The following is a 14,876-nucleotide window of genomic DNA, read 5'->3' on the forward strand; positions in this document are numbered from 1 at the left end:
CTGATCCTAACACTTGGGTAACCCAATTACCCCACTTAATAGAGAGGCTTGTGGTGGCTAGTTTGTATAGAGTGTATAGGGTGGTGGCAATGATTTATTTCTGTCAGATTCACTCTATAATTACAAAATCTCAGGCTTGATACTGGTTTTGCAGCTTAGAATCACAAGAGAAGAGATAGTACTGGTCAAACCCAGTCTGAATGATTCCAAAACCAAATTCATAACAACCACCTCCTTCTGTCCCAAACCTTGGGTTTCCTTGAGTAGATCTCCAAATAGTGTAGGAATAATTTAAATTCACCCATAACCATCAACTTAATTTTAGCCCCTTCGAATGCCAAGTGTTTCATGTTCCAGCCATTTACATTTTAGCTGGTTTGACTTTTTGTCTCATCCTTTCACAGTGGCATTTTGAGCTGTTTCTTTAACGAATTGGTGAGCAGGAGGGAAAGACAAGAAAAGCCACAAGAATGAATAGTGCCTGTGGCCAGTGAATTGGTTTTATCTGAATTCCCAATAGAGCAATGTAAAGTTGGAGGATAAGCATGTAATTTAATAATGGTTAAGATAAGCTTTTTCCCTCCTGCTGAGATCTGTTTCTCTGGATACAGACTCAGATATGTATGCACATCTCAGCTATTCAGTAATATTCACATCTACCCAAAAGCAAACTAACTACATAAACTACTTCCTCCCAAAAAAGTTGGACTTTTTCAGTGTAAGAATGTCTGACATGTTGGCATGTAAAGATGTTCCTTTCACACCAAGCCAATGGAGGAAGGTCCAGCTAATTAGAGAAAGCCAGACTGGAAGAGACAATTACATGAACTTTGCCCTGGTGTCTTTTCAATGACTGAAAGATAGACCAGTTCTTTGGGAAGAGGAAGGGGCTTAAGGGCTAGACACAGGTTGGGTAGATGAAAGTCCAGAGAGAACCTGCATGGCTTGCTTTTCAATGAAAGCATTCCCAAAGGTGACTTCAGCTTCCCAGGTCTGTTCCTGACCATCGGTGACATTAGCATAAGTCATGAGGGGGTGTCCCTGAACATTGCCATCTTCTAGCACAATGACATCTCCAGGCAGCCTCAGTCATGGTCCTCCTTCAGAGTGCCAAGAAGTTCTGGTCACCCATCCCTCAGCCATAACTTTCCCACCAATTACTCGGGCACTTAGTCACTCACCTTTGCAACAGCTGAGAGTAAGGATCCTGGCACAAATATCTTACCCACTATCCCCCTGTCTTCCAGACCACCTTCATGAACAATCCCGTGGCAAGCAAGCACAGAGTAGGCTTGTACCATTTTCACCTCTCTCCTGAAAGATGCCAATCTCATTATTCTGCTGAAGGCAGTTTACAAAGAATCAGAATAGGCCGTGTGCTTGGAAATGGGGAATCAGAGGGCCTGTTAGGGACCCCAGGGCCAGGGAATGTACTAGGCCTCAGGTTCCTGGGGGCACCACTGGCGGTGGCCATGATAAAATTCACCAGGTGTTGCTTTTGCAGATTGTCTCGGTTTTCGGTTTTTGTCTTGATGGGGAGAAACATCACAGTATTTAACATTCTCTCAGAACAAAAGAACAAAAAGAACCTCCATTTGGGTTTCCCAATTCGTGTAGCTCATTTCATAGGCTGTTCTATTTAATGTGAATATCACGTCCCCTCCTCTCATTTGAAGTTGTTTCATTATGAGATGGGGAGGGGGCAGCTGGAGAGCCCTGTGCCTCATCGTTCTTGGGGGGGATGAGAGGTGGAGGGCACGAGCCCTTCCTACTGCGTCCCCGTGTTGGCGTGGCCCCAGCATCCCCTGTGCAAGGCGTATTACAGGACCACCTACTTGGCTGTTGTATTGACAGCAGCCTCCAGGCGTGCTCCAAGTTCTGACATGTGAGTCTGAGTGCCTTTTCTCCCACAGTCTTAGACCTTTGTCATACTGCAAAGGCTGTCGGTCTTGGGGGCGACAGAGATGGAAGCGTGGACTCATGCCCCATCCGGCTGGGATGACCGTGACTCCCGCATCTGCTTTCTTCCCTGGTGTTCCCTGCCAATCTCCTGCTTTCTCAGCTCCTTTTCATGGTAATAAGTGCCATGGTGGTCCTGGACATAAACAGCCATCAGGCAGACCTGTCAACATTGGCTTTACGCCCTGAAGTCACAGCCCTTGTTTCCTGGCAGAACTCTCTCTCCCGCCCCAGTCATTCTGGTTCCCCAATACCCCCATCCGGAGCCATTCTTGTGTTGTGAGAAGCCCTCACTGTGCTCACACCCAGCAGGTCACAAAGGACTGTGACCACTGCCAAGGCAGAGCTGAGCAGAGCAGGGAAGGGAGGGCATGGCCGTTCGGTGATAGTGGTCACCGGTATGGAGGTTGTGTTTCGGGACATTAAAGGGATAACCTCGCAAGAAGCAAATGAGAAACATAAGTAGCTCTTGAGATAATATGTATGAGCAGGAAATGGTGGAATAAAAAAAAAAGCCGTGGCATTCAGATGTGGGGTCTTTCTTTTTCTTACTGTCTTCCTGTCTTCTGTGGCCAGGGAGACCATATTAATAAGTAATAGTTGGAAAGAGTGGAAAGGGCATTACAGAAGAGGAGGAGGCTTCCACATTTATGTCTGCTCTGTGGATTGCTCGGTGGCCTTTGGAAAGAAAAGCTCTTCACCTGCTCACGAGTGAGATTTGACCCAAGTTCCCTTCTTCATTCAGCAAACGCCCGTGGGAGAATGCTAATCTCAGGGACTCCATTAGTTAACATAGATTTAAAAAAAAAAAAAAGTTACTCACCTTTCTACCTACGAGTTGGGAGATATTCTAAAAGACTCTGCTGAATAGAAAATGGTAGTAGTGGTGTTTGTGAATGGGTATTGGTTTTTACACTGTTTGCCTAGAACACCAAGAGCTCTGGCTCTATGCAGTGTCCCACTTCCCCGTGACGTGACTCTGTTGGGTGTAGGCAGTGCTGGGGCCCCCATTTTACAGACTACAAATCTGAGTTGAGAGAGGTTAATTTGCCCCAGGTGGCCCCAGAATAAAATGGCAGACGGCATGTCAGCCTGGGTGTGCCAGACTCCAAAACCTGTGACTCAGCAATGCTGCGTTTTAGAGCAAGATGGAGACAGGCAGGGAGCTTGGCCACCACTTATGCATGTCCACCACAGCCATGGTTCCTGAGCCACGTGAAGAACACCAGTATTTGGCCACAAGTCCTCAGGGGGATCCTATTCTCTGCATCCTAAGCCAGCCTTTACTCCTTCCTTGCTGTGTGACTGTGACACGCCATGTCTCCTTTTCTCTAGTGTTGAATTTAGAAGATAAATAGAAGGACTAAACCATCTTTGAGATGTCTTACAGCTCAGACATTTGAGAGATGAGTCCTCGGTGAATTGGCAGGCCCACATCGTCAGTCCGCGGCCTTCCATTCATGTCCATGCAAAGAGCCATTCACCACGGAACAGAAGCCGTCACTCGCTGTGTGGCACCAGACAAGCCCCATAGGGTAAAGAAACGCTGAAAAATGGCCAGGAAAAATGAGGGTGTGGCCACAGCCAAGGGAAGATCTGGCTCTTTATTTATGTGATTCTATATTTACACTCTAATCATCTTTCTTCCCTGGGTGTTAAAGATGCCGTGAAGAAAGTAGTAAGGTCAGAAACACTGACATTGTACAGGTACTGTCTTCCTGAGGGACTGAGGAAGCAGAGGCTTCTAGAATAGTCTTGAGAGACATGTCTTTGAGGTCCTTGCTTTTTGTTGTTGCCTTGGGTCTGCTGAGGTGGACAGCTTGTTTTCTTAACCAAGCCCTTTCTTCTGTGTCGTTTAAGGAAGAAGGTAGTGGTCCTGGAGCCCGAGCCTAACTCTGCTGCCTCTGGCTTTGTAAACCTGAGCAAGTAATCTCACCTCTTTGGCTTTCCTGATCTGGAAAAAGGAACCCTATAGTTTCTAAGTTACAAGGTTGCTGTTGGGATGAAATGACAGAAGCCAGTAGTTTGTCATTCTTAGTAAGGGTTCAATAGAAGGTAGCTGGTGTGATTCCCAGTAGTTCTGTCCCAGCCGAAAGAGTGGTCCGAGGGTAGCCTTTTTGAATCTAAATAACTTGCGCCAAATCAGTTCAGCATTCACACGCAGCACACTTCTATGACTGCTACAGATTTCACGCGTACTTTCACTTCCATAATTATCTCCTGGCTGCCTCTAGCGTGGAGGGCAGTACATAAACACGGGTGAGTGGCAGCCCCTGTCTTTTTCCTCCGTGGCAAGTCCACGTGGTTTTCCAGCCGCCACACGGAGCCACGTTGGGCGCTCTGATCCCCCAGGCTACGTCCTTGTGCTCTCATCCTGGCTTGGGAGGGAGAGTGTGTGCCGGCTGGTTTCGCCTCTCCTGATCCTATGATTCTCCTGCATACTTACTTCATTCATCCCTGGCATTGGCAAAGGCTGTCCTGGACCTTGGCTGCCAGCCTCGCATCCTTGCTGCAGCCTGCTTTCCAGGCAAGACTTGACATCTGAGGACTTACACATTGCACCGACCAAGAACCCTCAGAGAGGGAGCCAATAAATGGCCCCCGCGAGGTGATGCGCCGAATGTAACTGTCGTATCTTAGGGACTCACATCGATGCAGAAGTCAGTGCCTGGAAAAGGCTGGAAATGATCAGATGAAAATTTCCCTCAGGATATAAGAGCTGCAACCTGTGTTTATTTGATTATCAAAATGACAACTTCTTTAGGAAATCCTAAAAGACTCACTAATGAACCTGTTAGATATGAAAATTTCTACAAGCAGCTGCTTCTCTTCATTGGTGAGTTAGAAAGCATGAAATGAAAAGTGGTTTTCATGATTAGTTACCTTGAGAATTTCCTTATCACTTTTAGATCTTAATTTCAGGCAAATTATATGGGTGGTGAGTCATGCTGAAGTATTGCATTCTTTTTTTCCAAGTTGGTTCCATTCAAATCCCCAAATAAGAAAAAGGCACATAGGAATAGGTAGAAGGCAGCGAATCTATATGTTAACCAGATTTTAAGGCATCAGAATTTTTTTTTAAGATTTTATTGAGAGAGAGAGGAGGGGCAGATAGAGCATCTTTAAGCAGACTGTGCACTGAGTGCACAGCCCTACATGGGATTTGATCCCAGGACCCTGAGATCATGACCTAAGTTGAAACCAAGAGTCAGATTCTCAACAGACTGAGCCGCCCAAGCGCCCTGAGATAATGGATTTGGAAACTACTTCGTCCATTTCATTTCATGAGAAATAGATGTTGGTTGCACCAGTAGTGCCCTTCAGATGAATTATTATCAGTGATGATGGTGATCATTTCACTGTTTTCCTTGTGCTGTTATTGTTCTCAACAGACATCTGTCTGCTTGGGCTGGAATCACGGGAGGAGAGGCATGTAGAAAGCACTGTGGTTACGCCAGTTCGGAAACAGCAGTTGTCTCTGATCCTCGTACCTCTCTCTATGGTGATTGGGATGATTAAATGAGACAGTGCAGGTCTTAGAGCAGTTCCTGGCCCATGGATGAACGTGAGAATGCTAGAGTGTGCCTTTTCTAGTTCTGCCTCTCCTTTTAGACTGTCCCTCTGATGCTATGATTACTGAATGGCTGTTTCCATCCACTCTCTTTCTCCCCCTTCCTATTAATGGATAGCTTGTTTTTACTGCTTATATATTGAACTGACTATCCCTATGGGCGGATTTGCTGTAAGTTCACCCATGTTCCTGTGTTTTCAGGTAGGCCTGTTTCTTCACCCTCCTGAAGCCCCTGTTTGAACCCACGCACCCAGGTCTTTTGAGTTCTGTCTGTTTCCCACAAATAAAGACATCCTTGACTCCCAGGGCTGTTTCCCTGTACCTGTCATCACTATCCAGTTAGCCACACTGCAAACCTGGGAGTTCTTCCTGAGTCTTCCTCCTCCTCTGTATCCCGCAGCTGATGCACTATTTCTCCCTCAAAAGAAGTATGTCTTAAATCCACCAACTTCCCCCACCCCAACCCTCTGCATCCTCTTCAGAATCACCATCGCCAGGGGGCCTGGGTGGCTCGGCCGATTAAGTGTCTGACTCTTGTATTGGCTCAGATCATGGTCTCAGGGTTGTGAGATCAAGCCCTAGGTTAGGTTCTGCACTGAGCCTGGACCCTGCTTAAAATTCTCTCTCTCCCTCGCTCTCTCTCCCTCCCCCTTCTCTTTTCCTCTAGGAAAAAAAAAAAAAAGAATCACCATCTCCTCTTGCCTGGACCTGTGCAGTAGCTTCCTACTGTCATATTGTCTCCATTCTTGCTGTATTCCCATCCAATGTCCACTCAGCAGTCAGGGTAGAATTTTTGCAGCAAATATCAGACCCTATTTGCCCAGATTTAAAACTCAGTAGTGATATTCCAAATCCAAGTATACGATTATGACCTGTGAGTTCTGTGTGGTCTGGCCCTGGGGGAAGCCTCGGGAGCCCTCCTGCAACCACTGCAGCTGGCTTCCCCCAGAGCACTCCTCTCCGTTGCCAAGCGGGCGTTTATTTTTGTCAACACACGCTCAGTGTTGGTCCCCGTCACTGGCCTGGAAGCTCCGTGAGGGTGGGGCACGGTCAGCTTTGCTTATCACTGTGTTGCCAGCCCTTCACATAGATCTTTAAACTTAGTAGGCACTCATGTGTTTATTGAGTGAACAAAGGAATTCATCCCAAGTTCAAATTTAATTTGAAATTATTCAAATTAAATTTGTTATCTGTCAAGGTTAAGTTTCTAAATATTAAAATTAGTCCATTAACAGTAGAGATTTTTCTGTATGCAAGTCATTAGACCACTGGTTTGTAGGAGTATTTCAAGGAGCTTCATTCTATTTTTTTTAAGAAGATTTTATCTATAAATTTGAGAGAGAGAGAGCACACAGCAGTGGGGAGGGGCAGATAGAGAAGGAGAAGCTGACTCCCTACTGAGCAGGGAGCCCGATGGGGGGCTCGATCCCAAGACTCTGTGATCATGACTGAAATGGAAGATGGATGCTTAACCAATGAGCCTCCCAGGTGCCCCTAGGAGCTTCATTCTAAAAACCTTCCAGAATTAGGTCCCAAGGCTTTATATACATGAAAGTGCTGTAGGTTGAAAGATGGTTATTTTTGTTCTGGTATGAATATTTAAATTGATCTCCTTCCTTCTACACTGTGTAGTCTATTAAGATTTCCAGGGGCCCCTGGGTGGCACAGTCAGTTGAGCGTCCGACTCTCGGTTTCATCTCAGGTCTTGATCTCTGGATAGTGAGATCGAGCCTCACATCAGGCTCCACGCTCAGCATAGAATCTGCTTAAGACTTTCTCTCCCTTTCCCTCTGCTGCCCTTCCCCCCACTTCCCTCTCACAAATAAATAAGTAAATAACTCTTTAAAAAAAAAATTTTTTTTCAGAATGACAACTCCAAATCGTAATACTCTCATAAGACAGAGCTCAAAGGCAGCCAGCAATGTTTCCATTTCCTGAAGTAAAACAGTCACAGCCAAACCTATTAATATACATATTGCAAAATCATCTACTAGCTGCTATTGAAATGTTTGTAATGATTTGTGCTTATTAGAGTAAGATGTCTGGCACATTTATGAATGATAGAACTTTGAACGTGCTTGGTAATAGCAGTTGGATTAATATTCGGCTCCGTGTTTTACAGGGCGCTATTTATCTATGAGGTACAAAAGGGCACTTCGGTAATTTCCGTTAACAAAATCACAGAGTTAGTGAGGGAAATGAGAAATATTGAATAGAAGGAAATGACACTTGAAATCTGTTTTCATTGCATTTTCACATTTTGTTCTTCATTCTTAAACTCATTTCCCTCTAAAAGTCAAGAACGTTATATTGGGAAATAATGTGTCTTGAAAACCTGAGCCAGCAGGCTTATGATCCAAGTGGTAATGACTTCTGTAATCGCTAATGAGGCAAATGGACGTAGAATGTCTCGGTGCACTCACTGGGGCCAGCCTCTTGCCTGTTCCGCAAGAAGCTGTCATATCAAATTTTTGTCCTGACTCCATGGGCACTTTGATTCCTAAACCTTTTTGAGAAACCTAATCTGAAATCAAAGTCAAGTTTCTTAGATGTGGTCAGACAAGGTCACATTTAAAACAGTTCAGTGAACTTGCAGATCAAAGTTGAAAGGTAATGCCTCCCTCCCCAAATTGGCACAGACTTACCTGCTCGCTTACCTTTCAGTTTCTAGCGTGGCTTTTTCACCTCCTTCCCCAACCGACTGGGAAAATGAGAGTTTATCCTCTGAAAAATGGTCAAAGAGTTCCTTTAAATCATTTAATTAGGAAATTGGACACAGTTGTATTTTGGAAATGTACCTTTATCCAAATCAGTGTATCACAAGGCATTTTGTTGAAGAAATATCTTGATCAGAGATTGCGTAAAGTGAGATGTGCAACAGGAATCCTTACGAATTCCTAGTGGGACTTAAAATCAGAATTTCGTGGTAATTTCTGGTTCATTGGCTTTATTTTTTGCCCGAAGGGTCAGGATTTGCCTACACTCTTGAGTGACCCAAAATGCTATGCAGGATTGCTGCTGTAAGGCTACAGACATTTTTCCCCCCTAAGGCCACCTTCTTGCCATGCGGAACCTTGAGATATTACCTAAAATGGCTCTAGAAAAGGGGGGATGATGACTCGTGTTAGATATGATCTTAACATCTCACTACTCAGGTTTTTATCAAACTCCATGTGATTTAAAAAACAAAAACAAAAAACCACAACAACAACCTTGCCATTGCTTTATATTTCAGTGTTCTGTCTCTTGTGGTCGAGGGCATAAGCAACGAAATGTTTACTGCATGGCAAAGGATGGAAGCCATTTAGAAAGTGATTACTGTAAACACCTTGCTAAGCCAAATGGGCTCAGAAAGTGCAGAGGAGGACGATGCCCCAAATGGAAGGCTGGCGCCTGGAGTCAGGTGAGCGATGCTTCTCTGCTACGACTGCTTCCCTCTTCCCTCCGCCACGTGGCCGACACCAGCGTGTTGGCTGTGTTTCTCTGCACAGTTCCGGTTTTGCAGAGGGGAGCTTGGGGCCGACGGGGAAGGGGACACTCCTTATGTGAGCGCACTTGCTAGCTGGGAGACCTGGGGCCTGTGGATTCAGCCCTTGGTGCCTTGCGGAATGCCTCCAGCAGGATGGTTGTTGAGGATGAATTCTAAGTAGTAGTGCTTGTAGGTGTCAGCCCTCTGGCCCAGAGTGGCCCTTCAGGATGCCTTCGCTGATGGCGTGTTTTAGTCCCCTCTACCACTTCAATAACCACGAACTCAGACTGCTGTAAACTTGACTCTGCTCACCTGGCAGGAACTGGGTCAGGATCGAGATGCTTACAGCACGGACTGCCACTATGAAGGATTAGTGACTAGGTCTCTGCCCCCTTTGCTTCTGCACAACAGAAGGAGGAGCGCTCTCGCATTTTCTAGCTACGTGACCTTGGGTGATCTGTTTAACCTTCCCGAGCCTATTTCATAGAGCTCTTGTGAGGATTTAATGCCATAATGAATGCCGAGTGCTTAGTTCAGAGGTCTTAAATCTAAGAGGCCCTCAAGAGAAATATTTTCTTTGGATGAATGTGATGTGTCTCTCGGATGGGGGAAAGGAGAGGGTGGTAAGTTCCCAAGAAAGCAATTACAGTCACACTCCACTAATTCTAAACATTTGGTAATCTAGACAGGAGCTGGGTGAGAGAATTTCCCTATTGTATTTAGCCAGGAACTTTTCAGAAGCTTCTGTTTACCTATAAACAACTGATGTGTGAACCCGTCTCGCACAGCAGCCTGGAGGCTGATCTCTTCCTGCCTCACTCGCCCATCCTCTCAGCGTGGTTGAAGGTGCTTGCTTAACAATAATAAGGTGCGGTTTTGTATATTCTGTCTTTCATACTGCTCTTCCTCTCCGTTGCTTGGCCTCTTTGTGCTTTCACTGAAATTGTGGTTCTCCAGTGCAGCCGAGAATTACCAGGGCTTTTAAGAGTCAATAGAAAAGTAGGTTCCAAGTTGGAAGGTTCCAGATTTGGTTCTTTCAGAGCCTGCATCCTGAGTCCCCGGAGCCTCAGAGAAGCTCCGGACGGCTGTGTTAACGTGGGGAGGAGTCGGGGATTCTCCATCTTGCCATGACTAATGGAAAATTCCTCTAGAAATGTGAATTTTTCTTAAATGCTCTGAGCTGGCATCATTGTCCCACATGGCGTTGCCCCCCACCCCTGCCATACTCCCCTTCACAGAAATGCAAGACACGTCTTGCATCATTCCCTAGAAGAGTAGCCTCATCCTTCTTAAGGCCTCTCTCATGATGATCGTGTGTTCTTGTTTCTGTTTTAATTCAACAGTCAAAGCTTCAGGGTCCAACCAAAGCGAGTTCTTCCTCTGACTTCCCTAAGCGATCAGATTTCAAGGCACTGTTTCGTATTGGTCATCCTTAATGGCTTGTCTAAGTGACTGCTGTCATCTGTAACTCCCAGCCCTCTTATTTGGAGAGCTATTCAATTCATGTATAAGCCCACAGCTAACATTATTGAAGATACGGCACTAATTAGCTTGTCCTCTTGTAGACTTTCATGCTCTGTTGCTCTTCTTTATGTTCCTTGGCCTCTACTTATCTATTCGCATCATGCCCTGAATATTAAGTTTGCAGCATGAAAATGATGCTCATTTTATAGGCCAATTTATTCAGTATAGAGACGATGAAAAGAATCTTTCACTCTTTATTGGTAAACACAGTGAGTTTTAATCCAATATTCTGGGATCTTGTTGGGAAGTCTAAAATTGCTTACAAAGCTGGGATGATTAGGTTTGAACACTGGCAGGGTGGTTTTTTTTTTTTTTTTTTTTTTTTGAACATAAGGTAATAGGATTATCAGAATGCCTCCCTAGAAAAGACTGCACCTGTTCAAAATGATTGCCTAAAACAGTCTAGTCACCTTTGTAGAAAATGCAAGTAAACACAGTTATGTAATGGTCTGTGGCCAGCTTTGTAATGCCCTGATTTGATTTGTAGAAATGAATTATAAAAGCAGGCAAAACAAGGTGCTACATGAAAAAAATCTGATTTATGCGATTTAGAAGTATGCCTGAAAATAATCAGATGCAGTGGTTAATGGAGATAGACAGTCTGCATGGTTAAAGATTATTGGCTTACTAATGATCCATTGGTAAACACAAATAACCCTGAGGCAGTGATATTGAAGCAAGAGCAATGATTATCCATTTGCAACAATGTTGAGAAGATTTTATCTCTATCTGGTCCTTCTGTTTTCTGCTGATACAACATTCTAGTTATCTCCTATTCCAGATAGGAAGAAGAATTAGGGCCATTTCTCATCACGTCGAAATGTCTGAGGATAATAGGACGTATAGAATATTAGGCTGTGTTGATTTTCATAGTCTCACCCTCGAAATTGGTGCTTTGAGATTTAATGTGGAATGTTTCATTTCTACATCTTTTGAAAATCTTGAATTTGTCAAGGAAATCTTTCCAATAAAAGGAAAGCTTATTTTGGAAAACATCCTCACTAAAATTTTAAAGCATTTTTTTTTTTTTTAGAAGTTCCACATTCAATTTGTTGAGATGCTTTGGATCAAGAGATAAGGGATGCCCATGAAATTTTAAGTCAAAAATCGGCATCACATTCTTGATTCAGTTTTGATAAATGCAAAGGCTTTGGAGTCCCATGATTATAGAACCATTGCAGAATAAAAATTGTTTAATCCATTCGTATAGAAAGGTTTAAAAAAAAAAATGAAGGTCAGAAATCAAAAGAATGAATGATCAGATTAGAATAAAAGTACCACTTTGTCATTGCTTGTCGATCATGAATTCACTCGGTCGATTCATTTCTCGGTCTTAAGGTACATGTCTTTTTCACACTTGAAACCCTGTATGCTCAGAACAGGTCTAACAACCAATGGAATGCCATGATTTAATTAAAATAGCCCTTCTTTCCCTTAGTGATACAAAACACAATGCTTTGTCTTGCCATCGGTCGTGTCTTCAATCGAGGGAAATGATTAAATTTTAAAAACCCTTCAGTGCTAATACCAAAATGGGAGCTGGCGAATTGCACGATGAATCCACCAGCCGTTTTCGGTTAGAACTTTTCTTGTAAATTACAGCTTGGTTGTAAGCGTCTGATTCTGAACTATTCTGCTAATGTTTCATGCAGAAACATGGCGAATGTGTAGCTGGTGTCCTTTGAGAAATCAAGGAAACCATATGCACATTATGCACATAGTCAGTGATGAGAAAGAGAGTCGCTTGTGTACTCTCCATTATTTCGTTTGTATTTGAACTGTAAGCATTGATGTTGAATTGTTTGAATACAGGCCTCTCACCCACACTCTTGCTGACGTAGTATAGAAGACTGCATCCTATTAGCACCATATTTTAAAACTGGAAGCCAAATTCTAATCCAGAGTAGCCATGGCCCATTGCCTAGGGCAGAATTCACTTTGACTGCTTTGTGTTTTTGTCTTTGCTGGAGTTGATTATCTCTGTTGTTTGCCATCTTTGTGCAGGGTCTCTCTAAAAGACTTATTAGGAAGTATAAAAGATACATTCTGTCAAATGCTTAGCATGCAGTTCAGCTCTCAGGGGTGATTTTATACTCTCTGGACACTTGGCAATGTCTAGAGACAGAACTGGTTGTCACAAGTGGGTGGAGGAGGGGAGACATGACTGCCATTAAATGGATAGAGCCCAGGGAAGCTGCTAAACTTCCTACAGTGGCTATAGGACAGCTCCAAACAATAAAGAATTATTAGGTGGAGAAACCCTAGTATGGAGTCTGGCACATGGTAAGTGCTAAGTTAAAAGGTCACTATTATTGTTGGGACTCTTATTATTTATTAGAGTTGGTTCATATAGTTGTTTCTCAAGCTAGTCCCTCCTCTAAATAACATCACCACCATAATTTCAACAGTAATACTGGGAAAAAGTATGTAAAATACTTTCCAGTTTTCAAGTATATATATGATTCCCCACACATCAGAAGTTACAAAGAGATTCTTTTTATCTGTGGAGACAAACATTGAAGTCCCCCTCTAAGTTGGGGATTCTGCAGGGCAGGGAGGACAGAGAGATGAAACATAGTTCCCAGTTCCGTAGTTCAGAACTAAAAACATCTCCTTTCAAACCTGCACATTCCATGGTGGAATGATGGCAGGGGGAAACCCATTAACAGAGACTGCTCAACCTTTTTCCAGTAGGCACTAAATAGAAGATGTACTAGCACAGGAAGCATTGAGCACACACACATGCACACATCACCACATCCTCACCATGGCCAGGGTCATGCAGAGGTCTCTCTAATGCTCCCTGATTTATTCATGGGTTTTCCATACAAACCTCAGAGAATTCACCAAGCAAGCATGGCCAGCTCTGTGTGCAAATTGTTGCCTCCCTTGAGACAGCACAGGAAGAAAGTCCAACACAGAGAACTAACTAACTCTGACTCAGTGTACTTGCTTTTGAACAAAGATGATGGTAGATAGGGTATTCGGAAAAGCAAACTTTAGACTTTATGTGCACTTAAGTCATGGCAAAACTTTCCTTCTTTCCAAGCTGGCTTTGACATTATAAAAATAACAATTTTTAGCCTATCACTAAACCTTTCTGTGTCTTTATTTGCCTTTTGAGAAATTGTTGAACACTGGAGGAAGTGATTTTTGGTTAATGTTGGGTACTTACGGCTCTTAATACATTGTCTTCATTGAACCATAAGTAAATTACTCAGTAACATGAGCATCAAAAAGAGGTCTCATTTATTTAGAGCTTGAAGAGTACAGACTCTGAAAGTCTTTAATGTTTGTTCCTTTTTCTTTAGTTTATTAAAACGTTGTGAGATTTTGAATATATATCAGCCCTATGCTGTGCTCAAACTTGTCTACCTAATTAGTCTTTCTTTATATTTCCATTTCAATACACTCTTCTGGGAGTGTCTAGAGATATTCGTGTGTGTGTGTGTGTGTGTGTGTGTGTGTGTGTGTGTGTACATATATATACATATATATATCCAAAGGGTTTTTTAGTTGTTGGTGTCTGTTGTCGATGATGATGATGTTGGAACCTCTCTGTCATTCACGTAGTGACTCCCCCAAGTTACAGTTCATTCATTTCTAGGGTAATCAATGGGAATATGAAACATGTAGCTCCCATGAGCATTAAATGGTCAATCTCTGTAGACAAGGCCATCACTTGTCTTTAGGAACCCTCCCATTCCACCCAGGACATAATGACTTTAAGTCTGGTTTCTTCTGGGTCACAGACTCATTCAATCCAATTAATACAATTAAACCCAAACAATAGTAGCTGTGTTGCCTCAAAATATTTCCTTCTCTTCAGCTAGCTTTGATGTGAATGTTCAAACTCTTGCCCAGCATAGACCCATCGGAAATGATATGATTTCCCGAGCTGCTCTCTAAAGAGTATCAGCTCTTTTCTTAAAACCTGAAATGAAAATAAAATTACTATTCAGCAGAATCTATTGGGTGTGCTTCTCGCTAGTAAATTCCCATTAACCTCAGAGCGAGACAAATCCTGCTGCAGGTTAATTGGACAAGGATGCTTTTCTAATTGAAAAGATCGTGATTCTATTCTTTAAGACTTCATCTCAGAAATGCAGCTGTAATGTACGTTAAGTTTGTTTTCTCAATGCCAGACAAATTAATGGAGGCCAAGCTATCGCAAAAACTTGGTAGCAATTTTAAATGGCTCAGTATAATAATATACTATTCTTTCCAAGCAAATGTTGCCTGTAGTTTCTGTCAAAACCTTAATAAAGACAATAATTCTTGGCCTGCCCATAAGTAAGATTATGAAACCCAACAATGAGGAAACCATTAAAAAATTAATTTAAAGGAAAGTTA

The 14,876-nt window shown here is 43.2% G+C and overlaps 1 protein-coding gene and 1 long non-coding RNA gene across 14 annotated transcripts in view; one reads left to right on the forward strand and one right to left on the reverse strand.

The window, feature by feature from the left end:
* ADAMTS9 (ADAM metallopeptidase with thrombospondin type 1 motif 9) overlaps positions 1 to 14,876 on the forward strand; it is a 166,309-nt gene that overhangs the window by 105,033 nt on the left and 46,400 nt on the right. For 4 of the 5 annotated variants that reach the window (XM_082726988.1, XM_082726986.1, XM_082726985.1 and 1 more), the window contains exon 29: positions 8,766 to 8,933. The exons of the other annotated variant lie outside the window; for it this stretch is intronic. In XM_082726988.1, the coding sequence (XP_082583114.1) occupies positions 8,766 to 8,933 (168 nt within the window). The remainder of the gene's footprint in view (positions 1 to 8,765; positions 8,934 to 14,876) is intronic. 5 annotated transcript variants of the gene reach the window in all.
* Positions 1 to 14,876, reverse strand: part of LOC309862858 — a 36,328-nt gene that overhangs the window by 20,579 nt on the left and 873 nt on the right. For 7 of the 9 annotated variants that reach the window (XR_014310754.1, XR_014310755.1, XR_014310756.1 and 4 more), the window contains exon 2: positions 8,176 to 8,254. This is a non-coding gene — a long non-coding RNA (uncharacterized lncRNA). Of the gene's footprint in view, positions 1 to 1,181; positions 2,096 to 8,175; positions 8,255 to 14,876 lie in introns of all 9 variants that reach the window. The other 2 variants (XR_014310761.1, XR_014310758.1) reach the window with 2 other exon arrangements.

Source organism: Mustela nivalis, assembly GCF_964662115.1.
Source record: "Mustela nivalis genome assembly, chromosome: 1".
Lineage (NCBI taxonomy): Eukaryota > Metazoa > Chordata > Mammalia > Carnivora > Mustelidae > Mustela > Mustela nivalis.